General features: G+C 41.0%; 1 protein-coding gene across 1 annotated transcript in view; it reads left to right on the plus strand.

Annotated features, from left to right (window-relative positions):
* Window positions 1-1,678: 1,678 nt before the first annotated feature.
* The window catches only part of LOC309559449 (class I histocompatibility antigen, F10 alpha chain-like), a 56,681-nt gene continuing 30,370 nt past the window's right edge, over window positions 1,679-27,989 (plus strand). The window contains exons 1-4 of the mRNA XM_082262716.1: window positions 1,679-1,816; window positions 9,967-10,227; window positions 18,181-18,459; window positions 27,682-27,960. Coding sequence (XP_082118842.1) covers window positions 1,744-1,816; window positions 9,967-10,227; window positions 18,181-18,459; window positions 27,682-27,960 — 892 coding nt within the window. The 5' untranslated portion in view covers window positions 1,679-1,743. The remainder of the gene's footprint in view (window positions 1,817-9,966; window positions 10,228-18,180; window positions 18,460-27,681; window positions 27,961-27,989) is intronic.

A 27,989-nucleotide genomic window follows, 5' to 3' on the forward strand; every position in this document is an offset into this window, starting at 1 on the left:
TTAGTGTCACTAGTGATGTCAGTTAGTGAACCTCCAAGCGAGGATCTGTTAGTGCTAGATTGTCCACCACACTATCACAGTCCCACTATAAGTGTCTGATCACCACCATTACCAGTATAACATAGCTTGCTTAATTCCAGTATAAATACCAGAGTTTGTAGAGACTATAACTTTTACACAAATCAATTAATATACATGTATTGGGTTTTTTTTTTTTAACCAAAGAGGAAGCAAAATACATCTTGGCCTGTATTTATAAAGAAATCTGATTTTTTAAATTGTTTTATTGGATATGTTTTATAACAGAAAGTAACAAATATTGTTTTTTGTTTGTTTTTTTCAAACATTTTGGTCTTTTTTGCATATTTAAATAAAAAAATTAAAAATCCAGCGGTGATCAAATACCATCACAAGAAAGCTCTGTTAGTGTGAAAAAAATATTTATATAATTAAATGATATAAATGTAATTTGGGTACAATGTTGCATGATGGAACAATTGCCAATTAAAATAGTTCAGTGCTGAATAACCCTCCCGAGGGTCAAATGGGTAATTGATTGTTGCATTTTTTTTATAACCCTTTTACTCCCCCCCCCCACATCTCATCTCCATTCTGTCTTTTTATCTCAGCTGTATATTATTGTCTCTGTCTCCCCAGTCCTCCACCTTAACCCCTTCATCTCCATCCTCCCACTGTATGTGACCTGTAAATTAACCCCTTCACTTCCCCCTCCCCCTGTATGACCTGTACATTTAATGTGCTCTATCTATTGTACTATGACCAAGTCCCATGTTTTTAACTACCTCAATGCCAGCATGCTTCTTCATTTCTCCAAAAATTGAGGTAAAAATGAGATCACCTTGGGGTGTCTACTTTCCAAAAAGCGTCCATTCCTGGTCTGTTATTTCCCTCCTGGGATTTCTATTTGATGTGTTTATAACAGAAAGTTAGGGAAATCTTTTTACTTTTGTTCTTTTTCTTTTATATAATAAAAAATAAATAAAATCCACCAAAATAAAGCTCTATCTGTATAAAAATGATATAAAATAAATGTGGGAACAGTGTTTCATTACTGAGTCATTCTAAAAGTATCCCAGCCCTGGACAATGGTCTGGTAATGAAGGGTTATGACAGGCTGGTTCTCAAGGGGTTAATCTGGCCACATATGTTACAATCTGATCTCACAATCTCCTTCTTCTAACAGTTCTGTAGATTCAACTTCTTTCTGATTGGTTACAAATTGAATTGATTGTTTATACACTTCTATTACTAGCCCCTCCCATCCTGGTAATGGGCACTAATAGGTGACCCCCATTTCCCAGCATTGTCCTGAGTGTGTCTGTATGTCAGTGGGGGGTCATTAGATTGTAAGCTCCTTCTCTGGTGTAGAATGGTGCGGAGGGTTCTCTGTAGATCAATAAGTAGAGATCCCTCCTGTGATTGGTCTCTGGGATTTCCTGTGGATCTCTCCCATGCCCGGTATTAGGAGATGATTGGGGGGATTTGGGGGATTCCTAGAATTCTATTGGTGGAATGTCTCCAGATTTCACTTTCACTTTGTGGCTTCTCATCTCCAACCTTCGTTCTGTTATTCTGCCCGGTAACTGTTGATCCTCTATGTAATCATTTTCCTATTGGATAGAGAGGAAGTCTCCTCCAATCAGCACAGAGCTCCGCCTTCCTGTACACAGAGTGTCCTGAGCTGGGTGAAGTGGAAGGTGTCGTGTTTTGGGGTCTCTATAGATGAGAGCGGGGAGGATGAAGATGATGACCCCCCTCATCCTGATTATTCTGGGGGTGTCAGGGGTGGAGTGTGGTAAGTAGAGGACAATATAGATGACATCTTGTCAGTGGGGGAGGGGGGATGTATAGAATGGTAGAAATCAATGTTTAGTGATAAAGGTAGAAGTATTGTGGAAGTGACAACCATGTCCTGTCTGTGTGAAGATGACAATACGGCTCTCCAGGCTCTGAAGGATCTTTATTGATCTTGTGTACGGAGCTGATGATGGACGGAGAGGTCGGGGGGTCAGAAGACATTACAATGTATCAGCTGACAATACATTTCACCTTCTCACTCATCACACCTATTTCCTGTTATACATCTCATCCTGGAGGGGACGCTGTGCTCAGCCTCGTCCTGGAGGGGGCGCTGTGCTCAGTCTCATCCTGGAGGGGGGCGCTGTGCTCAGCCTCATCCTGGAGGGGGCGCTGTGCTCAGCCTCATCCTGGAGGGGGCGCTGTGCTCAGCCTCATCCTGGAGGGGGCGCTGTGCTCAGCCTCGTCCTGGAGGGGGCGCTGTGCTCAGCCTCGTCCTGGAGGGGGCGCTGTGCTCAGTCTCATCCTGGAGGGGGCGCTGTGCTCAGCCTCATCCTGGAGGGGGCGCTGTGCTCAGCCTCATCCTGGAGGGGGCGCTGTGCTCAGCCTCATCCTGGAGGGGGCGCTGTGCTCAGCCTCATCCTGGAGGGGGCGCTGTGCTCAGTCTCTGTCCGATGGGAAATATAACTAAGAGTAAAACTTTTATTTCAGATTTGGATGGAGTGGTGAGGGGTTAGAGCCTCTGTCAGGTTTATATTGCTGTCTGTGTCCCCGTTAGGTAGATTCACCCTCTCTATGTGTCCTGATCACCAATGTCACCGGGAATAAAACTGAAAAGCCGTCTAACATTTTGTGTTGTCACAAGAACAGGAATAGAGGAGAAATTTTCCAATGGGGTCACTGTGACATCTAAACCAGGATTTCCTCTCACTTCCAGTTGAGTCTATAGGACAGGAAGTGAGGAGCAATTCTCCTAACGAGACACAGATGGAAAAATACAGAGGTCAGCTAAAATAAAAATAGTGTTGGCTCTAGATATTCTTTAAAACTCAACTTTGTTGATAACTTTTTCTATTTCAGTTTTGCAGAGATCAGGGAAGGGTTAGGACATCTGGCAGCATTTTATTCATCTTTGTGCTACTATGAGAGATATTTTCCCTCACTTGCTATCCAGATGATGGGTGTCACACAGAGCAGGAAGAGAAGATAAATTTCTCTATGGGGACACAGACTGTGTAACCTCTTCTCTATCAGAGCAATTTTTCATATATGTTAATATCAATATTTTTTGCTAAAAAAAAGTCACTTTAAACCCCCAAACAATGAAATATTTTCCATAAGTAAACGGCATTTCCAAATAAATGATGGCAGATGTAATTTCTTATGTCACAAAATGTTTTTTCAACTGTTTAACAAACTCATATTTTATGAAAAAAATAAACTAAAATTAATTTTAGCACAAACACAATATAATACTCAATGTTTGATAATCTATAAAATATGGGGTTGTGGTGAATAAATATATACTATATATACCATGTCTAAAAAGTGCCGGCAGTCTTATAGACCCCAAATCTCTCCATAAAGAGGATCTGTCATGTCTTATTTCTATCACAAGGGATGTTTATGTTTCTTGTGATAGGAATAAAAGTGATAAAAAATAAAGGGACAATGTAACAAAATAAATAAAAATGTTAAAGTGCCCCCCCCCCCCTGGTCACACACAGAAGTGAACACATACGTAGGTCATGCACACATATGTAAACGGGGTTCGCAGCACACATGAGGAATCACCACGAGCGTTATAGTGAGAAGAATAATTCTAGAGCTAGACCTCCTGTGTAACTCTAAGCTGGTAACCACTGCTCCATTTTATTCTCTGGGGCCTCTGCCTAAAAATATATCATGTTTGGGAGTTCTGAGTAATTTTCTAGCAAAAAATAAATAAAAAATCCTGATTAATACATGTAGGAGAGAAATGTCAGGATTGGGCTGGAAGTAGTTAAAGTTACAGCGAACAATAAAACCCGACTGACATTCTAACCCTTCCTGACTCCAACCAAACTTAAAAAAAAAAAATGTTCCTCTGCTTTAACCACGATTTTAAAGTGTTTATTACCCCCAAACTTCATATCAGCCCTATGTGTCTGTGTGTTCATGTTATTAGTGATCACTGCAGCCTGTTATTTATTCTTTTCTTCTTTTGCTCAGAAATATCTGGTGATCCCGCCACTTGTGATTGGTTCTTGTGTATTTTTTAATGTGCTGCAAAATATTTCCATCACCCATTGCAGTGATTTCATTTTTCTTTTCTATTTCCCTTCCATGCTATTGTTGTGCACTGCAGCAGGCTATGATGTGTAATAGAATGATAAAATGTGCTGTGCAGAAATACAACATGTCCCATTATTCTCATTGCACACCGACATAATACTTTCCTGGGAGATGAAGAAATAGGATTTGGGGAAATTCTTGTCCTTGTGTTGGGACTGTGCTGAGTAATGCTGCGTTAGGCTGCTGGTGTGAATGGGCCCCAATCTTCTATAGAATGTGTAATGTATTCTCAGCCATCATTTATCTTTCTATCATTTTTATTATAGTAGAAGATGTGATCTCATCCCTTGTACAGGACAAGTCATAGTGTGGGCACTCAGTGACATCACTAGGGTTGGTGTCACCCGGTGCAGTAAAACATGATGTCACCCCCCCCCCACCAATTATAGTCACCCCTCAGTACAGCCCCCCCCTTCAGTACAGACCCTCCTCCCCCTCGGTACACAATCTCTCTATACTAAGTATTGACCCCTTCTGTCAGTACAGACTCCCCCTCAGTACGGATTGCCTCTACACGAAGTACAGACTCCCCTCTCCAGTAAGTATAGACCCCCTTCACCAAGCATGGTCCCCCTCATTACAGACCCCCCCCCTCCACTAATTATTGCCCCCCCCCCTAGTATAGACCCCCCTAGAGCTTCACGATTCTGGATAAAATGAGAATCCCGATTTTCTTGCTTAGAATAAAGATCACAATTCTCGGTGTAACATCATCTTTTACATTTTTTTTTTTTTTTTTAAGCCCGTAGCGTGTGCAACACACTCAAAAGACTCCACCCGGTGCATAAAAAAGTGCACACACACAAGGTGAGAACACAAAAAAGCACAGGGTGTGCGAAATCGAATGGTCTTCCCTCCGAAGAGGTAGGACCCGAAACCTCAGTCCCCCGGGGCGCAAGACTCCTGACAGGGACACAAGGTACTCATGGTCTGTCTGGCCGAAACCAGACAGACCCCGTTCTTCAGGGGGACTGCCGAAACAGCCCCCACCGAGTACTAAGTAGGGCTCCCCCGAAGGGAGACCCCATAGGAGAGGGCGAACTAAGCCAAAAGGCCATATCCACCCCCTCCCAAGACTTAAGGCTGGGCCCGAAGACCCACACACTCTCGTCGTGCAAATAAAGAAAAAAGGTGAAAGTGCAGGTGACGGACTCCAAATAAAAAGACAGACAAACAAAAAGGTGGGGAAGGGGAGTGGGGAAAGTGCTTTGGTGCCATGTGAAGAACCAAGGCAGGCCTTCCAGCCGGAATAAAAAATTCCTCTGGTGCAAGCCAAAAGGCCTGTCCCAAGAGGCAGGTGTGAAAAAGGTGTGCATAGTGCAGTGACCAAGGTGCCAAAAGAACTCACAGCGAGCTGCCCCTCACCAGTGAGAAATTAAGGCACCCCTGGGCTGCCACCCCAGGGGCACTTACACTACGGGCTTTTTCTATCTCAGCCCCCGGCCAGACCGAGCGTAGCCTATCCCCACCAGCAGACCTCAGAACCTGGACAGCTTAGAGAGAGCTTACCTACAACTGGGGACAGGCCCACAAGCAAGCCAGATCAAAACCCAGGAGAGAAAGCCCTCCCCTCGCCATCCTGTTCCTCAGCCCATTACATCCAGGAGCAGTTCCACCGGGCTCACCCTCCAGACCGGCTTTCCTGCTCCCTTCAAACTGGTTAGGACAGTTCAACCCATTCGAATCAGAAGGCGGCGGGCCCCACATGCTTTCCCAGATGACCTACTTCCCATACCTCAATACTCAGAGCGCTCCGGGTTTCGGTCATACTGGTACTAGCTAAGGCCCATACCAACTGATAAGAACAGATACTACACTTGATCTTAGCCAAAAGGCCGAGAAGCTTTTACATTATACAAAACAATTGGGGTAAAGTGGGGTACACACTATAAGAAAATCGGCCGAAAATCTTCGCCCGAGGAAAGATCGTACGATTTTCGGCTAGTGTGACCTTCTGAAAAAAAAAACCGGAGGGACAAACTCCAAAATTTTCATCGTCCGTCCTCAGCACTACCCATTTTCCTTTAATGTGTATGCAATATGTCCGCAGAAAATCGGACATGAAAGACCTACGTATGATCGGAAGTTGCTGACAACCCGGAAGTTTATCAATTAAAAACAACACAATTGGATAATTCGTATCTATATTCGTTGCTCTAATAAGAACTGAGCTCTCACTCTCTCTCTTTATGTATCTCTATCCACCCCTACAGTATACAGGGGCTATATAAAGTCTATACACCAATGTTGAAATGTCAGAATACAGAAACCACAGAGGTGTGTAGACTTTTTATATCCACCGTATTTGTGTGTGTATATCAATGAATTAATATACACTATACGTATACACTGTTCTGTGCGATCTCTCTCTCTGTATGTGTGTGTGTGTATGTGTGTATATATATATATATATATATATATATATATATATATATATATATATATATATACAGATTGCATAACACGAACGACCCGAGGACAAAAGTCACGACACATCAACAAGATGGAGCTCAAAGACGTGGCCTCAGGGGTCACAGGTATACGTACTTACATCACACTCTTCGATCTAACGTCCCAAGGAAAAAAAAAAGAGATCGGACGAGAAATTTTGTGTAACATTATGCACTGTCAAATTAAAACGGTTATGACCGCTGAGCAAGAGCTAGAAAAATCAGACGATATTTCGTCCGATTTTCGTTCAGTGTGTACGAGGCTCTACCTTACTATTTAAATTCATTAATTCATTCAAATACAGTGTGACATAAAAAATTACAACGGTCGCCATTTTATTCTCTAGGGTCTCTGCTAAAAAAAAAAAAAATATATATGAAATGTTTGGTGGTTCTTCTAAGTAATTTTCTAGCAAAAATAATGATTTTAACTTGTAAGCAGCAAGTGTCAGAAAAAGGCTTAGGCATGAAGGGGTTTAAACTGCCCTCGTTTACAGATGGAAGTTCATTCCTTTGATCTAAAAAGATGGAAAATGTACATTGTAAAACATATTATGTTTATAGCAATCCATACATTGTAAAACATTGTGTTTATAGTAGAGATCGGCCGATTATCGGCAACACAGATATATCGGTGGCCGATATGCACGTTCCCCGATATATCGGAATCGGCCTTTGGATTTACCGATATTGCCGATATTTCGGGAAAGTGCTGTACCGGTGTGATGCTTGCAGCTAGAGAGAAGCCGCTCGGCTGTCATTACAAGGAGCAGCTCGCCTGGGTCTCCCGTCCTACCGGGAGATCCGGGAATCCTACCTACACTGCCACTGCCGCTGTCTGACCGGGTCTCCATTAATTCGGCGCCGCCGAGTACACGGAAGTGATGTCATGTCATGACATCACTTCCGGGTACTGGCGCCGCCGAATTAAAATTACTTACAGCATTCAAAACAGCCAAACTTGGCGTTTTGAAAGCTTTTAAGTGCAGAGGAGGGGTTTGGGGTCTTTTAGACCCTCAGATCCCTCCACCACAGTACCTGTAGACATTTAAAAAAAAAAAATTTTTTTATAAATTTCAGACAATATCGGCCGATACCGATATCCGATGACCAAAATATCGGTATCGGCGTTAAAAAAAATGATATTGGTCCATCACTAGTTTATAGTAATCCATACATTGTAAAACATTGTGTTTATAGTTATCTCACAGCCTTCACAATGTTGTAAACATTTGCTGGAGCCTCCTTTTTTTTTTTACAGCAGTGAGTGAGCAGTAAATGGCTCTGTAAGAATCGAGGACATGCCGTTTTAAGATCGCCGGGGGGAGGATCGAGATAGCAATTTTTTAATGATTAATTGTGCAGCTCTAGACCCCCCCTCGGTACAGACCCCCCCTCCAAGTATAGTCCCCCCCCCCCCTCAGTACAGACCTTTCCTCAGTATAGACCCCCTCCACCAAATATAGTCCCTCTCAGTATAGATCCTCCTCCCTCAGTACAAACCCCCATCAGTATAGACCCTCCCTCCCCTTAAGCACCTGGGCAGCAGGTGGGGCAGGATTTAGTGTGCAGAGAGTTGCTTGCTCAGACTGTCACTCCCCAGGCAGTGGGCCTGTGACAGGAGGCAGCCGCAGCAGTGAGAATGAGGAGTCCCACCCAGGGCTAGCATGTCGCTGGCATGTTCTGGCAAAAAGGAGCCCTGCCCCCGGGACACAGGACTCTCCGCCATCCTCAGGATGGTGTCACCCCGGTGTGGGCTGCACCCCCCGGACCCCCATAGCGATGCCACTGTGGACACTTATTGATAAGAAGTGTCAGGATTTGGCACACCTGGGACCCATTTACACCATAGAGGTTTCCCGGAAGCTGCATGTTGGCTTGGATGAGGCCGGATCAACGCTAAAGACTCGGGGACAATTCACACTATGTGTGGTGACCGCATGGTAAAACTTACAAAAATTAGACATTTTATAACTCATCTTTATGTTTTAGTGCTCTTCTGTATTGCTTTATTTTACATGTTGTTGCAAACAAAATAAAGAATAAAATCCGCACTGTAAGGCTCGGGTCACACTACTGCAATCTGATTTTCATCCGATTTCAGTGGATTGCAATTTGCTTGTGTTTTGGATGTGATTTGCATATTGAATGGGGCAAAATGCGCTGCTGTTCACACCAAAGTAGTACAAGAACCTTTTACAAAATCGCACCACACAGAGTTGCATTGATGTGAATGATTTCCATAGTCATGCAATTCTGTGTGATTTAGGTTGGATGTGAAATTGCACAAGTGTGATCCAGGCCTAAAACAGAGCGCAATTTACTGCACCGCACTCACTGTACATTGTGGGGGCTGCATTGCTAACATGGGGTCACATGTATTTATTATCTGTCACAGTGAATTGGCCGATCATTTCTAGTGAATGGACGGCCTTACATGAATGACAATGTGCATTGTATCCCCATTACCACACCGCAAGGTAATGCAGAAGTGTGAATTCAGCGCTAAAGGGAAGCCGTGATTTCATCACACAGGGCTGAGTAACGATCACTTCAATCCCCTCCGCTCCCCCCCACCATCTACTCACCATTATTCTTCTCCTATTACAGTTATTGCATGCAATCCCACCATTTATTATCATAAATTGTTCCTCCATGATTGCAAGCTCTGTGTGCAACCATCTGCACACTCATAAACAGGGCCGCTGATAGGGGGGGACCAACAGTCTTTCTGTATGGGGCCCAGGCACACAGGAGGCCCCAACAGCATGGGGAATCGGTGCAGTTGGGCAGAGGGACAATTACAGAAGGAAGCCCTGTGTGGCTCTCTGCAGCAGCTAAAAGCCAGTTTCTCCCCCTCCTGCCAGCTTTCAGCTGCTGCGGGAAGAGACACAGAGCATCGTTCCTGTAATTACTTCTCCCATACCGATCCCCCCTCCCTGTTCTGCCTGCTTCTGATTTCCCCCCCCCCCCTGTGTGCCCCCTTTTCACTGTGCCACCCTCCATCCTACAGCACTGCAGGCTTCCCTGTCCTGTAAAAAAATAACACATTGTAAAAAAAAAAAATTAAACACTGTAAGAAATAGTTTTAAAAAATTGTAAAGTAATTGTAAATTTTTTTTAACATTTAAGTTTTTTTTCTTTTTTCTAAATGTAAAAAACAGTTAAAAAGGTATAATTCACACAAGTTCTCAGTTACTGTATGTTTGTGTCCACTAATAATGATTTTAATGTATTTTTCGTGAAAATATTGTCTTGATCTATTCGGGGGGGGGGGGGGGGGGGTAGGCTGTTCTCTTCCCAGCATTATAGTGTGTGATGTGTAGAGGATGTATATATAACCGTCTGTATGTCTCTCTATCAGACAGTCACACTCTGCGATATTATGAAACATCAGTCTCCTCTCCGGGATCCGGACTCCCTGTGTACTCTGAGGTTGGATATGTGGATGATCGGGAGATATCAAATTATAACAGTGACACCCGGCAGCGTCTTCCCAAGACTGAGTGGATGAAGAAACTGGAACCTGAATACTGGGAGGAGAACACACAAATAGGTCGGAGCAATGAGGCTGTTGGCAAACACAATGTAGAGACAGCGATGAAGCGATACAACCAGACTGGAGGTGAGACAATTCTTACATTTCTATTTCTTTATTACACCGAATACAAACTCTGCAGACAGGATAGAGGGGGGGAGGGGAGAGATGAGACATTCTATGAGACAGATTTATAGAAGATCACAGCTTGATGAATAAATTCCTCCCTCATCTGATCAGAATTCTCATCACATCTATAAAATATACACAACGACTTCTTCTAGGAATCCTGGAGTGAGAGAGATATGGAGGCGCCATAGCCGACCTCTAAGGCCTCATGCACACGGGACGATTTTACAGCCAATGTTTTTGGTGTCAGACGTTTCTTCCTGCAGCCAGGAATCTCCCCCCATGTTCTCCTATGTCTCCATGCACACACAGCTCTTATCAGAAGTTTTTGGCAGGGGGGTTTTCTGGCTGGAAAAAAATCCCAGAATTAGTGATCTGAGAGGAGATTTTCAGCTGTAAAAACGCTCTAACTCTGATAGAAGCTTAAAAACGCTGAAAATGCGACTATTCTGTGTTTATCAGCGTTTTTGAGCCATAAGCTTTTGTGGGAGAATAGTTTTGCTAAAAAAAAATCTGACAAACTCCTTCTACAGCTTTCTATGGCGTTTTGCTAACATGCAGTGTGGATGAGGCCTATACTCCGCTCCCTATCTGCCCGCCTCTCATCCTCAGTCATTGCTTTCCATAGATTTGGGGTCATGACCCCAGAACAAGAAGCTAGATTAAAGTGTAAGTCCAGTCAAAGCTTTTTTTCTTAGTTTTGAATAAGGTGTGGAAAGGTAAGTACCCCTGCCAGGCTTTTACTCTCACTTCCTGTCCTACTGACTGCATTTTACCAAACCAGAGGTCAGGGAAATCTCTTACAGCAACACAGTTATAGATAAGTATGATTTTATTATTAGAGTAGAGGAAGGATAGAACTCATGTCAGATATTTCATTCTGTCTTTGTCTGTCGGAAGACTTTACCTCACTTCCTGTTTTGGTTGTCAGCAGGACAGGAAATGAGCCGAATTCTCTCTAATGGAGCCCCGGGGAGCAATAAAAACTCTGCAGGAGTTGTAATCCTTCTTCACTCTCTCAAAAACTAGAAACAAAGTTTTTGTCTGACTTACACTTCAAGACTTCGCTGTGACTTCACTTGCTGCATGCTTTTTCCCATGTGAGTGAATCAGAGTATTAGTGACAAAGGAAAGCCAGCCAACAGTTCTAGGAGAATGTCAGCAATGGGAGGCAGCAGACTTCTCTCAGTACAGGCTGTGTGTCTTATTTAACCCTCTGACAGCCATACAGATGTAATGCAGTACAGGATCATCATGATGACAGTTAAGGGGTAAAACGCGCTCAGTGCTGCAATAACAGTTGTGATCAGTTTCTGTTCTCCTCTGTATTAGTCCCGGTAATCATTATCAGCCAATCAGAAAGTGAGGGGAAATATTACAATGACGAGACAGCAAAAATCACCTAATGGGGGTGTAACCCTTCCCTACTCCATCTAAAGACTAAAATAGTTTCATCTATACATACACTTTAATTAGATGAAGGTATGATGAGGTGCCAGTACATATCACAGCCTTATCAGCCTGGCTCTCAGGGGGCCACACACTCTAAGTCCCGGTTCACATCAATGCAATTTGTCATGCAACTTTGTACTTCAAAGCCGCATGACAAGTCGCATTCCATGTATTTCAATCAGAGGATCTTAATTGCCAAAATTCAAGTCGCAGTAACAAAAAAAATGTTCCTGCACTACTTTTGTACGACTTTCAATGCGATCTGGCCCCATAGACTTTTATGTTCTCTCACAGAAGTCGCATCAGTATAGATAAGTATGGCACTTTGGAGGATCTTTTTTTTTTTTTAACCCTCCCCTCTCCTCCCTGGTCATCCTTGCTGCCTAAATCTCAATCACACCTGAGCATAGCAGAAACGCATCTTCCTGCTCACATTTATTTGTGTTTTTTTTTCACGCCTAAAAACACATCGCACATAGAGCAACCCATTCACATAAATGGGCAGCCCTGCACAGAACAAACGCCCCAAAGTAGCTCAGGAACCATTTTGGTAGTGAAGTGTCACACATTTGGGATTGTTTGTAGCACATTTTGTTACACAGCAGAACATGCGTCTGCTAACCACGATTGGGGGGTCAGTAACAATTAGCCTGAATTCACATCTGCGCATTTCCGAATGTGCCGCCACCTACACAGAACACGTGCGATTTGCCTCATTTTTAAGAAATGCGCAGCAAGCGGACATTGCTTTGCCATTTAGGCTGTGTTCACATCGGTGTGTTTCCAGACGCATGGCAACCCTCACAGTAAACGCATGGCACGCATTTAGAAACACACAGCTGTAAACACAACCTAAATTGTGATCCACGTTTTCTGTACGGGGTGCCGCACATTCAGAAATACGCAGATGCAAACGCAGTCTAAATAGCAGAGTTAATTTTGGCATCAAATTTCAATTTAGTTTTAGTTAGAGTCTTTTGACTAAAATGCCATTTTAGTTTTATTCATATTTTAGTCATCTGAATTGTTTTAGTTTTAGTCATATTTTAGTCTACTAAAATCTCATACATTTTAGTCAACTACAAATCCAACAGGTTTATGTAATTGTAATCCATTATTTAAACATTTCTCTAGCATTTCCAAATGAATTGTATACTCCTGGAGTAAAAATCTAATAAAATGTTTTTATAAGGTTTGAACACGCACTACAGACACAGATTTAGTGCCGGTTCACACTGCCCCGACCTCTAAGTCGCCTCATAAGGGGCGACTTGTTAGCGCGACTTCAGCGCTACTTTGCGCGTATTCAGCGCGACTTGTATGATAGACGACTTTGTACGACTTTGTATTTGGCCAATCAGAATATGATGGTTCTGGGTCATGCTCAATCACACAAAAAAGAGTTCTTAAAATTTGTCGTTTTTAATAGAGAGCCAATTATTGAAAAAAAAAAAAAAGAGATTTCTTTGGATTTGTGTCTGTGGGGTCTAAAAAGTGTACCTGTAAAGTTTCAGCTCTGTAGCATGTCCAGAACCAGAAAAAAAATATCATTTTTCTTAGAATTTTTAGTAGCGCAGGGAGTTGGCTCCGCTCCACCTGGGCGTTTTTGTTGCAGGCGTTTATCGCTAAATAGACACTAAATCCAAAAAAAGTCATACCTGCCTCCAAAGACGCCCAAAAAATGCCCGATAAATGCCTGCAACAAAAACGCCCAGGTGGAGCGGAGCCCTATCCCTGTGCTTCTAAAAATTATAAGAAAAATGATCTTTTTTCCTGGTTCTGGACCATTTCAATGGAAAGTCGGATCACAAGTCACTTCAATTAAGATAAGGAGGCGACTCCCATTGAAGTCTATGGGACAAGTCGGATACAAGTCGCCTCAAAGTAGTACCGGACCCTTTTCTGAAGTCGGAGCGACTTCAGTAGTGCCAATTAAGACGGCTCTCATTGATTAACATTGCTTTTGTTATGTCAAGCGACTTGGGGCGACTTGAGGGCACACAAGTCGCCTCACAAGTTGCGGCAGTGTGAATGGACTCTTATCCATTGAGATTTATAACCTCTTTATAAATAAAACCAAGTTTCATAAACAAACAGAAATATTGCTTTTTGACAAACTGAAGTGCAACTTTAAAATACAAAAAACCCAAAAAACTGTAAACTCCATTGGCTGTGATGTCATTGCACAAATTACCTGAATATATTACCGACATTAAATATTAGGGAAATATATAAGAAAAGCCTTTTTCTTCATTTTTTAGTTTTCAGCAGCTTAGTAGATGCCCCTTACTTATGCGGTGGTGCAATCCATGTTTAAACTTTAATGTGCGATTATTACTGGCTCTGGATGGAATTGTGTTGCCGATTTAGAAATGGCCAGCAGAGGAGCGTTCATTTTGATGTCAATTTTCAATTTAGTTTTAGTTCTAGTCTTATGACTAAAATGCCATTTTAGTTTTAGTCGTATTTTCGTCATCTGAATTGTTTTAGTCATATTTTAGTTAACTAAAATTGTGTTCATTTAGTCGACGAAAACATTTTAGTTGACAAAATTAACACTGCTAAATAGGAACACGTGTGCATTGCTGCGCATTTTGGAAATGCACGCATTTGCATTCGCTCGTTTCTGAAAGCGCAGCACCTCACACAGAAAACACGCGCTTTGCTGTGCGTTTCCAAAATGTGTGGAATCGCATGTTGTGCTTACATTGCCATTTAGGCTGCATTTGCATCTGCGCCTTTCCAAGCACGCAGCAATGAGCATCATGGAAAACGCACGCATTGCTGTGCATATCAAAAATGTGTGGAAATGTGCCTCCAGCTTGTGTTGTCATTTAGGCTGCGTTTTCATCTGCGTGATTCCAAATGCACAGCAACCCGCATAGAAAATGTGCGTTGTGCCGCTCACTTCCAAAACATGTGTCGCTCCTGCATTACCATTTGTTTACATCTGTGCCTCTCTGAGCGCACGGCAACCCTCAGGAAAACGCATGCTTTGTCATCTATTTTGAAAATGTGCCACACGCACATCACAACTACATTACTATTTGTATCTGCGCATTTCCAAACGCATGGCAACCCGCACAAAAAAAAGTACGCTTTGCTGAGCATTTACATAACACTCAGCAATGTGCATCATGTCTGTGTTACCATTTTAGGCTGTGTTTTCATCTGCGTGTTTCCAAACGCATGACAACACACAAGAAAACGCACGCTTTGTCCTGCATTTAGAAAATGTGTAACAATGTGCGCCACGCTTTCGGTACCATTTAGGCCGCATTCACATCTGCGCATTTCCAAACACATGACAACCCACACAGAAAACGTGAACTTTGTTTTGTGTCTCAAAAACTCGTGGCAACTTGCGTCACGCTTGCGTTACCATTTATTCACATCTACATCTTCTCCAAACACACGACAACCTGTAAGAAAAATCATGCTTTGCCTTGTATTTTACAAATGTGCGGCAATGTGTGTCATTCTTGTGTTATCATTTAGGCTGCATTCACATCTGTGCGTTTCCAAATGCACGGCAACCCGCACAAAAAACACGCACTTTGCGCACATTTCAGAAACGCGCATCACAATTGCTTTGATTTCATGGCAACACAAGTGTGATGTACATTTCTGAAATGTGTGGTAAAGCATGCGTTTTCTGTGCGAGTTCCATGCAGATGTAAATGCTGCCTAATTATTAACCACTTTACCACCGGAGGATTTTGCTGTCTTACGTCCAGGCCACTTTTTGCGATTCGGCGCTGTGCGACTTCAACTGACAATTGCGCGGTTGTGCGACGCCGTACCCAAACGAAATTTACGTCCTTTTTTTCCCACAAACAGAGCTTTCTTTTGGTGGTATTTGATCACCTGTGCGATTTTTACTTTTTGCGCTATAAACAAAAAAAGAGCGTTTATTTTGAAAAAATAACAATATTTTTAACATTTTTTTATATGAAATTCCCCCCAAAAAAGATGTAAAAACCAACTTTTTTTAAAAATTTTTGGCCAATTTGTTTTATGCTACATATGTTTGGTAAAAAAAATCGCAATAAGCGTATTTTGATTGGTTTGCGCAAAAGTTATTGCGTTTACTAACAAAGGGAAAGATTTCTGTCATTTTTGGTGGGTTTTTTTTAACGCGTAATGGCGGCGATCTGCGATTTTTTTTGCGGGACTGCGACATTGCGGCGGACAGATCGGACCCTTGACTGACATTTTTGACACTTTTGGGGGTACCAGTGACATTACTACAGTAATCAGTGCTATATATATGCACTGTTACTGTAAAAATGACACTGGCAGGGAAGGGGTTAATTTTATTGGAGAGGGAGGGGTTAATGTATGCCTGGTGCTTACTGACGTGTGGGGGGGGAGGGGACTGTGTGAGTCATGGACAGATCGGATGTCCAGCTATGCTGAACAGTCCGATCTGTCACTCCCTGTCACTATGGAGATCCGCCCGCTTGTGTTTACACACAGCGGGCGGATCTCCAGACTCGATCCCCGACGATCGGGTAAGAGCAGCGGCCATCGCCGCTGCTCCTCCCCTGGCCCGACTCCCGCTGTGAATGAAAACAGCGGGAGCGAGCCTCCGGCGGCGCGCAAGCGCCGCCCAGAAGGGGGAGTGTCCAACGACGTTAATACTACGTGGCTGGACGATAACGAACCACTCTGCCGCAGTAGTATTACTGTGAGCGGTTCTAGAGTGGTTAATGCCCCCCCCCCCAATCACGGTTAGCAGATGCGTGCTTCGCTGTGCATCAAAATGCTCTACAAATGCGCACAGCAAAATGCGATCTGTAAAAATGTGACACTTCATGACTGACAATGTTCTAGAGCTACTTTGGGGCATTTGTCTCGCATGTCGGCAGTTCATTCTAATGATTGGGATGCCCAATGTGCGACGCATGTTTACTCTTCAAAAACATGCAGAAATGGGAGCGGGAACATGCGATTCTGCTACACTCAGGTGTAAATGGAATGTGCTTGGGAGGAAAGTTTTTAGGCAGCAAGGATGACCAGGGAGGAGAGGTGAGGGGTAAAAAACCACTGATCCATGAAAGTCGCAGAGGAATGCTTCTTATCAGTTGAAGTCGCAGGGAAGTGGCACAGCAAAGTCACGCTGGAAATGGTGCGACTTTCATGTCACACAAGTGTGACCCAGCCGGGGATAAATCCATATTACAATTCTAATGTGACATAGTTGTAGAATACACATCGCTCCTCTCACCTGACCTATGGATAGGATGCACAGAGCAATGCATTGTGGGAGGGTACATGCATTTCCTCCAATACCAGGGAATTGGGATGTCACATTTTGAGGGTCCCAGGGACCTCTGATTGTGATTATGGTGTGTGACCCCTCTTGGTGCTTCTGTTTATGGGACATTTTGATTGGGTTGATTTACACAAATAGTAGAGGGGATTCACTAAGCAAAGTGAAAGTCATCAAATAAATGGAAGCAGTGTGTACTATAAGCAACCAATCACATGCTTACAAAATATGAATATTCCAGGTGAACACAGGACACACCCACTGTAGAGTGAGGGGAATGATTTCCTCCATGCACAGCTGACTTCCAGTCTGGGGCCTCCATAGAGAAGTATGGATGTCTGTCCCCTGTCAGGTCTCCTGTGTGTATTATACATGGAGGACCCCCCAGAAATGACACAACATAGACTGCTCCCCCCAGCAGATGTATAATGTGGAATCTCCCATTCCTGTTCTGTGGGGGGAGGGGAGTATTACAGAGATATTTGTAGTCAGTCTTCTACAGGAAGCATTCTGTGATTGGGACTGTCTATGTATGAATAGTATAAGATGGATGAGGAAGGTGTACAATGGCCGTGTATTGTCTCTCAGGTGACACCAGGAGGTGATTATTGAGGAGATGTCGGTTCTCTTTCTGGATTTCCTGTCACATGATCTCTCTGTACAATCTGCAGCCATGATGAGGGAAGATATTCTAATTATTCCATAATCCACACATCCCGTGTCACCATCACTGGGGGAGGGGTCATCTACACAGTGTGTGATTGGCTGGTTGAAAATAGAGGGAAACAGCAGCCAATGAGATGATGATCTGGAGATGTCACACCTGATTGGTGAATAGAAATATTTGTTGGGTCAGGACAGCCAATCAGTGATGAGTGTCATCTCCTCAGTGGTGGGATGAGTCGGTGACCCCTCTGTAGAACATTCTGGGGTGTCACTAGGATCCGATCTTCTTCTTCCTCCATACTGAGGATGTGTATCGGAGTTTTCTGCCATAGTGGAGGATATATATCTGTAGTACTGGCCGTGTCATTATAAGGAGAGCTGTGCTGTATATGTACACTCTGTATACACACATCTATCCCTATACATATCTCCTCCATATACCATCACCTCCTACATCATCACATATTACACACATCACACCTCTGATCCCGGGTCACATCTTCCTCTTCTCTCTGCAGGGATCCATATTGTACAGTATATGTACGGCTGTGAGCTGAGAGATGACGGCACCACTGTGGGGTATAGGCAGTACGGATATGATGGGAGAGATTTTGTGTATCTGGACACACAGAGATGGATCTATATCCCGACCATGAATGAGGCTCAGATCACCACACAGAGATGGAACAGTCCGGAGGAGAGAGTGGGGGAGATATACAAGAATTATCTGGAGAATATCTGTATTCCATGGCTGAAGAAACACATCAACAATGGGAGAGAAGATCTGGAGAAGAGAGGTGACTGCACTATATACATCATATATGTTATATCTACACCCCGTATATACACACTGCACTATATACATCATATATGTTATATCTACACCCCGTATATACACACTGCACTATATACATCATATATGTTATATCTACACACCGTATATACACACTGCACTATATACATCATATATGTTATATCTACACCCCGTATATAGACACTGCACTATATACATCATATATGTTATATCTACACCCCGTATATACACACTACACTATATACATCATATATGTTATATCTACACCCCGTATATACACACTACACTATATACATCATATATGTTATATCTACACCCCGTATATACACACTACACTATATACCTCATATATGTTATATCTACACCCCGTATATACACACTGCACTATATACATCATATATGTTATATCTACACACCGTATATACACACTGCACTATATACATCATATATGTTATATCTACACCCCGTATATAGACACTGCACTATATACATCATATATGTTATATCTACACCCCGTATATACACACTACACTATATACATCATATATGTTATATCTACACCCCGTATATACACACTACACTATATACATCATATATGTTATATCTACACCCCGTATATACACACTACACTATATACCTCATATATGTTATATCTACACCCCGTATATACACACTGCACTATATACATCATATATGTTATATCTACACCCCGTATATAGACACTGCACTATATACATCATATATGTTATATCTACACCCCGTATATACACACTACACTATATACATCATATATGTTATATCTACACCCCGTATATACACACTACACTATATACATCATATATGTTATATCTACACACCGTATATACACACTACACTATATACATCATATATGTTATATCTACACACCATATATACACACTACACTATATACATCATATATGTTATATCTACACACCGTATATACACACTACACTATATACATCATATATGTTATATCTACACACCATATATACACACTACACTATATACGTCATATATGTTATATCTACACCCTGTATATACACACTACACTATATACATCATATATGTTATATCTACACCTTGTATATACACACTACACTATATACATCATATATGTTATATCCACACCCTGTATATACACACTACACTATATATATCATATATGTTATATCTACACACTGTATATACACACTACACTATATACATCATATATGTTATATCTACACACTGTATATACACACTACACTATATACATCATATATGTTATATCTACACACTGTATATACACACTACACTATATACATCATATATGTTATATATACACACTACACTATATACATCATATATGTTATATCTACACACTGTATATACACACTACACTATATACATCATATATGTTATATCTACACACTGTATATACACACTACACTATATACATCATATATGTTATATCTACACACTGTATATACACACTACACTATATACGTCATATATGTTATATCTACACACTGTATATACACACTACACTATATACATCATATATGTTATATCTACAAACTGTATATACACACTGCACTATATACATCATATATGTTATATCTACACACTGTATATACACACTACACTATATACATCATATATGTTATATCTACACCCCGTATATACACACTACACTATATACATCATATATGTTATATATACACACTACACTATATACATCATATATGTTATATATACACACTACACTATATACATCATATATGTTATATCTACACACTGTATATACACACTGCACTATATACATCATATATGTTATATCTACACACTGTATATACACACTACACTATATACATCATATATGTTATATCTACACCCCGTATATACACACTGCACTATATACATCATATATGTTATATCTACACACCGTATATACACACTACACTATATACATCATATATGTTATATCTACACCCCGTATATACACACTACACTATATACATCATATATGTTATATCTACACCCCGTATATACACACTACACTATATACATCATATGTGTGATATCTACACACTGTATATACACACTACACTATATACGTCATATATGTTATATCTACACCCCGTATATACACACTACACTATATACATCATATATGTTATATCTACACACTGTATATACACACTACACTATATACATCATATATGTGATATCTACACCCCGTATATACACACTACACTATATACATCATATATGTTATATCTACACACTGTATATACACACTACACTATATACATCATATATGTGATATCTACACACTGTATATACACACTACACTATATACGTCATATATGTTATATCTACACCCCGTATATACACACTACACTATATACATCATATATGTTATATCTACACACTGTATATACACACTACACTATATACATCATATATGTTATATCTACACACTGTATATACACACTGCACTATATACATCATATATGTTATATCTACACACTGTATATACACACTACACTATATACATCATATATGTTATATCTACACCCCGTATATACACACTACACTATATACATCATATATGTTATATATACACACTACACTATATACATCATATATGTTATATATACACACTACACTATATACATCATATATGTTATATCTACACACTGTATATACACACTGCACTATATACATCATATATGTTATATCTACACACTGTATATACACACTACACTATATACGTCATATATGTGATATCTACACCCTGTATATACACACTACACTATATACATCATATATGTTATATCTACACACCGTATATACACACTACACTATATACGTCATATATGTGATATCTACACCCTGTATATACACACTACACTATATACATCATATATGTTATATCTACACACCGTATATACACACTACACTATATACATCATATATGTTATATCTACACACCGTATATACACACTACACTATATACATCATATATGTTATATCTACACCCCGTATATACACACTACACTATATACGTCATATATGTTATATCTACACCCCGTATATACACACTACACTATATACGTCATATATGTTATATCTACACACTGTATATAAACACTGCACTATATACATCATATATGTTATATCTACACACTGTATATAAACACTGCACTATATACATCATATATGTTATATCTACACCCCGTATATACACACTACACTATATACATCATATGTTATATCTACATCCCGTATATACACACTACACTATATACATCATATATGTTATATCTACACACCAAAAGTATTGGGACGCCTGCCTTTACACGCACATGAATTTTAATGGCATCCCAGTCTTAGTCTGTAGGGTTCAATATTGAGTTGGCCCACCCTTTGCAGCTATAACAGCTTCAACTCTTCTGGGAAGGCTGTCCACAAGGTTTAGGAGTGTCTATGGGAATGTTTGATCATTCTTCCAGAAGTGTATTTGTAAGGTCAGGCACTGATGTTAGACGAGAAGGCCTGGCTCACAGTCTCCACTCTAATTCATCCCAAAGGTGTTCTATCAGGTTGAGGTCAGGACTCTGTGCAGGCCAGCCAAGTTCCTCCACCCCACCTCGCTCATCCATGTCTTTATGGACCTTGCTTTGTGCACTGGTCAAGTTCCTCATCCCCTGTTAGAACAGGAAGGGGCCCTTCCCAAACTGTTCCCACAAAGTTGGGAGCATGAAATGATCCAAAATGTCTCAGTATGCTGACACCTTAAGAGTTCACTTCACTGGAACTAAGGGGCCAAGCCCAACCCCTGAAAAACAACCCCACACCATAATCCCCCCTCCACCAAATGATTTGGACCAGTGCACAAAGCAAGGTCCATAAAGACATGGATGAGAAAGTTGGGGTGGAGGAACTTGACTGGCCTGCACAGAGTCCTGACCTCAACCTGATAGAACACCTTTGGGAGGAATTAGAGCGGATATTGTGAGTCAGGCCTTCTCGTCCACATCAGTGCCTGACCTCACAAATGTGCTTCTGGAAGAATGGTCAAACATTCCCATAGACACTCCTAAACCTTGTGGACAGCCTTCCCAGAAGAGTTGAAGCTGTTATGGCTGCAAAGGGTGGGCCAACTCAATATTGAACCCTACGGACTAAGACTGGAATGCCAATAAAGTGCATGTGCGTGTAAGGCAGGTGTTCCAATACTTTTGGTAATATAGTGTACATCATATGTTATATGTACACACCGTATATACACACTGCACTATATACATCATATATGTTATATCCACACACTGTATATTCACATTACACTATATACATCATATATGTTATATGTACACACCGTATATACACACTACACTGTATACATTATATATTGTATATCATATCTACACACTGTATATACACACTGCATACAGTACAAATACTTATTACACTGTAAATATACGGCTCTATGTACACACTTCTGTATGTAGTCACACCACATGGTATATACACCGTACACTATAGATATACTTTATAAGGGAATGTGTTGGGGCCGAAACAACTAATCAATTATGAAAATAATTTTCAGAATCGATTAGTTGGTCTGCATACAGAATGCATTATTTGTTTACATATCAGGAAATACAGTGCAGCACACATACAGCTCAGTACACCGCCCATACATGTCAGTATACACAGTGCAGCACACATACAGCTCAGTACACCGTCCATACATGTCAGTATACACAGTGCAGCACACATACAGCTCAGTACACCGTCCATACATGTCAGTATACACAGTGCAGCACACATACAGCTCAGTACACCGTCCATACATGTCAGTAAGTGCCTGGGAACTTGTGAATGTAAATGTATGAGAAGCAATGCCTCATGGGACATGTAGTCCTGGGCAGGAGAAGGAAGTGAGTGGTTCTAAAGGCAGAAGTTTTTTTTACCTTGCTATAGGGGCACTCTGTCTATACTATACTTTGCAGCTTGCTATTGGGGCACTCTGAAGGCAGGAGGAGCCAGAAGTGTCGGTGGGGGACCCCAGGAGAGGAGGATTGGGGCTGCTCTGTGCAAAACCATTACACAGAGCAGGTAAGTATAACATGTTTGTTGTTTAAAAAAAAAAAATCACTTGGAAGACTCTGTGCAGGGAAGATCAGCATCTGACCCCAGAGAAGGTGGAGGCTGAAAATCTCAGCTTTTAGTACTACTTTAATATAAAAGATTTATATCTCCCTTCCACCCTTCATATAGCTTCATATCTAACTCCAAGGTAAAATGCCCATATATCCTACTTCTGGGTGTATTTATTATATATATATGATATAAGTAATATATGTTATTACTTTCACTGTTTCAGAGTATAAATGAACCCCTTATAGTAGCGATTATCTGCTTTTTGTACTATAAAGGGCTAATTTCTGTTTTTTTAACCCCATTATGACAGGAGATACAAAAAAAAAAACACGCTGCTGCTACTAAACGTCTTAGTCCTGGTTCACACCTATGCATTTTTTGGTGCTTTTTGCAGAAACGCATTACAGTTCATTTAACATGGTTTCCTATGGGACACGTTCACATCTATGCTTTTTTCAGCCGCAGCTTATTTGGAAAGGGTCAAGGACTTTTTTCAAAGCAAAACTGTGCTTTTTTTTTTGGTTCAATAGACTTTAGTGGAGAAGCTGCAGAAAAGCATGTAGTGCGTTTTTTCCACGATTCACGTTTTTTAATCTGCCCAACAACAAATTGGCCAAAAAAAGCATAAAAAAACTCAAATCGCAGCAAAATCGCATGTGCAAATAGCACTGCAGAAACGGATCAAAGCAAAATGCATTGGTGTGACTCAAGCCTTAGTTGACCATACATGTATCCATTTTAGGACAAAAAATATTTATACAAAAAATCTTTGTAGATTCGCTGAATGAAAAAATGTCTTTTGAAAATTTCACTTGCTTTTAACATTCAGTTTTAAAAAGAATGTCATATATGAATGAAAAACCACACACACTGTCTGATAATTCCTTTTACCAAGAAGTTTTCTATTCTGCTCCTTCCAATTTTCCCGTCACTGTGGTTGAAAACGAACGTCAATTTGACCCCACTAATGATAAGAAAATTGAACGAACGTTCTTAAAATGAACATTTTTTTTGAAGGAAGACATTGTTTCTGTATGGGCAGCATAAGTCACAGCAGGCGCAGGGAGCTTTTATCAATCCCCCGGCCTATGACAAGGGAGTCTGTCATACATAATATATCACAGGTCTGTCTGAAAATTTATAAAACAGTCTTTCATTTTTTTTTCCCTCTTTAAATAAAAAATGTGATCTCTGAGTCTGATGATATTTACCAGATCCAACCTCTAGCAGTATATACAGTATATCTCTTCTGTCTGTTATTCTCAGAGTGGATTAGAGATTTTGCTCCCTAACCATATACAGTAATATCTTGGATTGTGAGTATAAATCGTTCCGGAAACATGCTTGTAATCCAAAGCACTCGTATATCAGAGCAAATTTTCTCATAAGAAATAATGGAAACACAGATGATTTGTTCCACAACCATTTATTGGTATAAATAAAGATATGCTGCTATCATATCTAAAGTACAGCACTGTACAGTATAAGCATGCCATCCCCTCTGTTACATAACATTTTGTGTCCCTGTGTCTGTACTGTATATAAAAGATGCTGATTTCTCCTGTATCAGAGCGTCTCCCGGCGCTCACGTGACTCCTTGGCTCTCTGCTTCTTTCCTCCCCGGATGTCAGCTGGGGTGATTAGCCGGGGAGAGCTGAGAGACGAGGAGTCACGTGAGCACCGGGAGACGCTCTGATACAGGAGAAATCAGCATCTTTTATATACAGTACAGACACAGGGACATATAATGTTATGTAACAGAGGGGGTGACATGCTTATACTGTACTAAACCACTTTAACATTGTGAGTCTAATACTGCTCGTATATCAAGACAGCGCTTGTATATCAAGGCAAAATTAAAAAAAAAAATGTTGCTCATCTTTCTAAATGCTCGTAAACCAAGGTATTACTGTAGTTGGTTATTTATATTTACCACTGCATAGAGATATTTAGGAATAAATTGACTTTTTTTAAACTATAGATATTAACTAAAACATACACTACACTTTTTTCAAGGGTATTATCTGAATAATCGATTAATGGAAACAATAATTGGTCAACTAATGGATTATGAAAACAATTGTTAGTTGCAGCCCTAGAATGTGTAGTCAGTCTGCGATGCGATAGACATACAGCAAATGGGATAAATGCAATGGATAAATAGATTTTTCCATGTTTTATGGAAGATTCCGCTAGCAGGAACCTGCATGTCCTTCTGGAAAACACACGTCTATGTGAACAAAGTCTTGGGGTCCTTTCACATGGTTTTCCCGATCCGGTCTGACTGTCAGTTTTTAAGGCGGACCTGATCGGATGCTCCATGTACCTCTATGGGGCAGCGGATATCAGCGGTGACATGTCCACTGACACCCGCTACTATCCGATCCGGTCCATGAAATCCAGACGGATGGAAACCCTATTTTCCATCCATCTGGAGGATCGGATTGGATGAAAACAGACAGACGGTCCGTTTTTATCCGATCTCCCATAGAGGAGAGTGGGGATCAGACAGGTCGGTTTCCGCACAGAGAGTGGAGATGGACCTGTCACCCGCCTGCTTTGCGGGGGATCAGCGGATCGATCCCACTGAGCAAAACGGAGTCCGTCAGCCAGAAAACTCATGTGAAAAAACCCTAAAATTCCAATCATGTGCTGACAAAAATCATGTTTTCTTTAATATTCCTCGTACATTATTGGGTATTCGGAGAGATCACAGTTTCATCTTATTTATTACCATTAAAGTATAACTAAAGACAACATTTTGATTTAGTTTTGGATAGAGTGGAAGTGGATTAGAACCCCTGTCAGGTTTTAATTGCCGTTTGTGCGCTGTGTTAGGGAGATTCACTCTCTGTAGTTGTTCAGATGACAACTATGAACCAAGAGTGAAAGAAAATCCCCAAATTTTGGGTTGTCTTTAGAACAGGAATGGAGAATAAATCTTCCAATGGGAACACTAGATCAGGTGACAACGAGGGATTTCCTCACTTTGAAGGGATTTTCTCTCACTTCCTGTTTTGGCTATGGGACAGGAAGTGAAGAAAAACTTCCCCCAATGGGACACACATTGCAAAACCCTGAGAGGGGTTCAAACCCTCCCTTACGCTATCCAAATGAAAAAAAAATGTTTTGCCTTTAGTTCTACTTAAACTTTGAAAAATAAACTTTGACTTTACCAGGTGATCAGCCTCTATACCTTTAATAAATGAATCCACTAAGCTTTACACACTGCTCTGTATACATCCACCATTATAGGACATTACCATAGGAGGGGGTTTAGGTCAGCCTTGGTCTGGTATTGTTTGGTGCACACAGAGAGACATTGGGGGTCTGATATTCTATTATACATTTGAATGTGGAAAGCATATCAGACCCCATGAATTATTTTATATTATTATCTCACCAAGTCTAACATGACATGACTTTCCCAATGTTTGTCCGGCTCTCGTGTAATCATTGTGGATTTCTTCATCTGGTAGGATTGCTAATCTCACCCATTAGGTCACATTTGGGTGTTTTGTGGGAGGAGTCTACCTGGACTTTTTTTTTGCAGAGTTTATCCAAGGGATGAAATATTTGTTTCTGGATTCAGGAAATGATCTAATCCCAGATGAGTTCATATTCTGGGTTTTATCCTTATTAAGCCGGAAGCACAGCTTGCATATGTAATGGACAAATATGTTTGATGTAAATACATAATTCTAAATATAAGTACCTGTTAGATTTACTTCTTTGTAAAGTATAATTCTAATAGGTGATGTCACATGCCGCTTCCTATACCATTCACATTCATTTATCCATTCCATACATTTCACTTGTCACACCTTCACACTGATGACTGTATGAGGAAAAGGAATTGGTTTTGTGCTTTTTTTATCCTTTTCACTGTACGGTTGGCTAGGATCATCCTAATTTACACGGATCTATCCCAGGGAAGTAACCATTTTTATATAATCTTCATATGAAACTGATCAGAAGATGTGACCTCCTGTACAACCAGCAGAATGTTATTTTCTCTTTCTCTCTCTCTCAGTGCGTCCAGAGGTGAAGGTGTGGGGTCATCGTCAGTCGGATGATGTGACCAGACTTCAGTGCCTGGTGTACGGGTTTCACCCCCGACCTGTGGATGTGAAGTGGGTGAGGAATGGGGAGGACCATATTCCTTCAGATGAAATGAGTCCAATTCTCCCCCATCCTGATGGCACCTATCAGATCAGAGTCAGTGTGGAAGTGCCAACCAAGGAGGGAGACACTTACTCCTGTCATGTGGAGCACAGCAGTCTGGGGGATGAGACTCTCCGTGTGATATGGGGTGAGTGATATTTACAGAGAATACATGAA

The sequence above is a fragment of the Pelophylax lessonae genome, assembly GCF_965119305.1.
Source record: "Pelophylax lessonae genome assembly, chromosome: 7".
In the NCBI taxonomy this organism is placed as follows: Eukaryota; Metazoa; Chordata; class Amphibia; order Anura; family Ranidae; genus Pelophylax; species Pelophylax lessonae.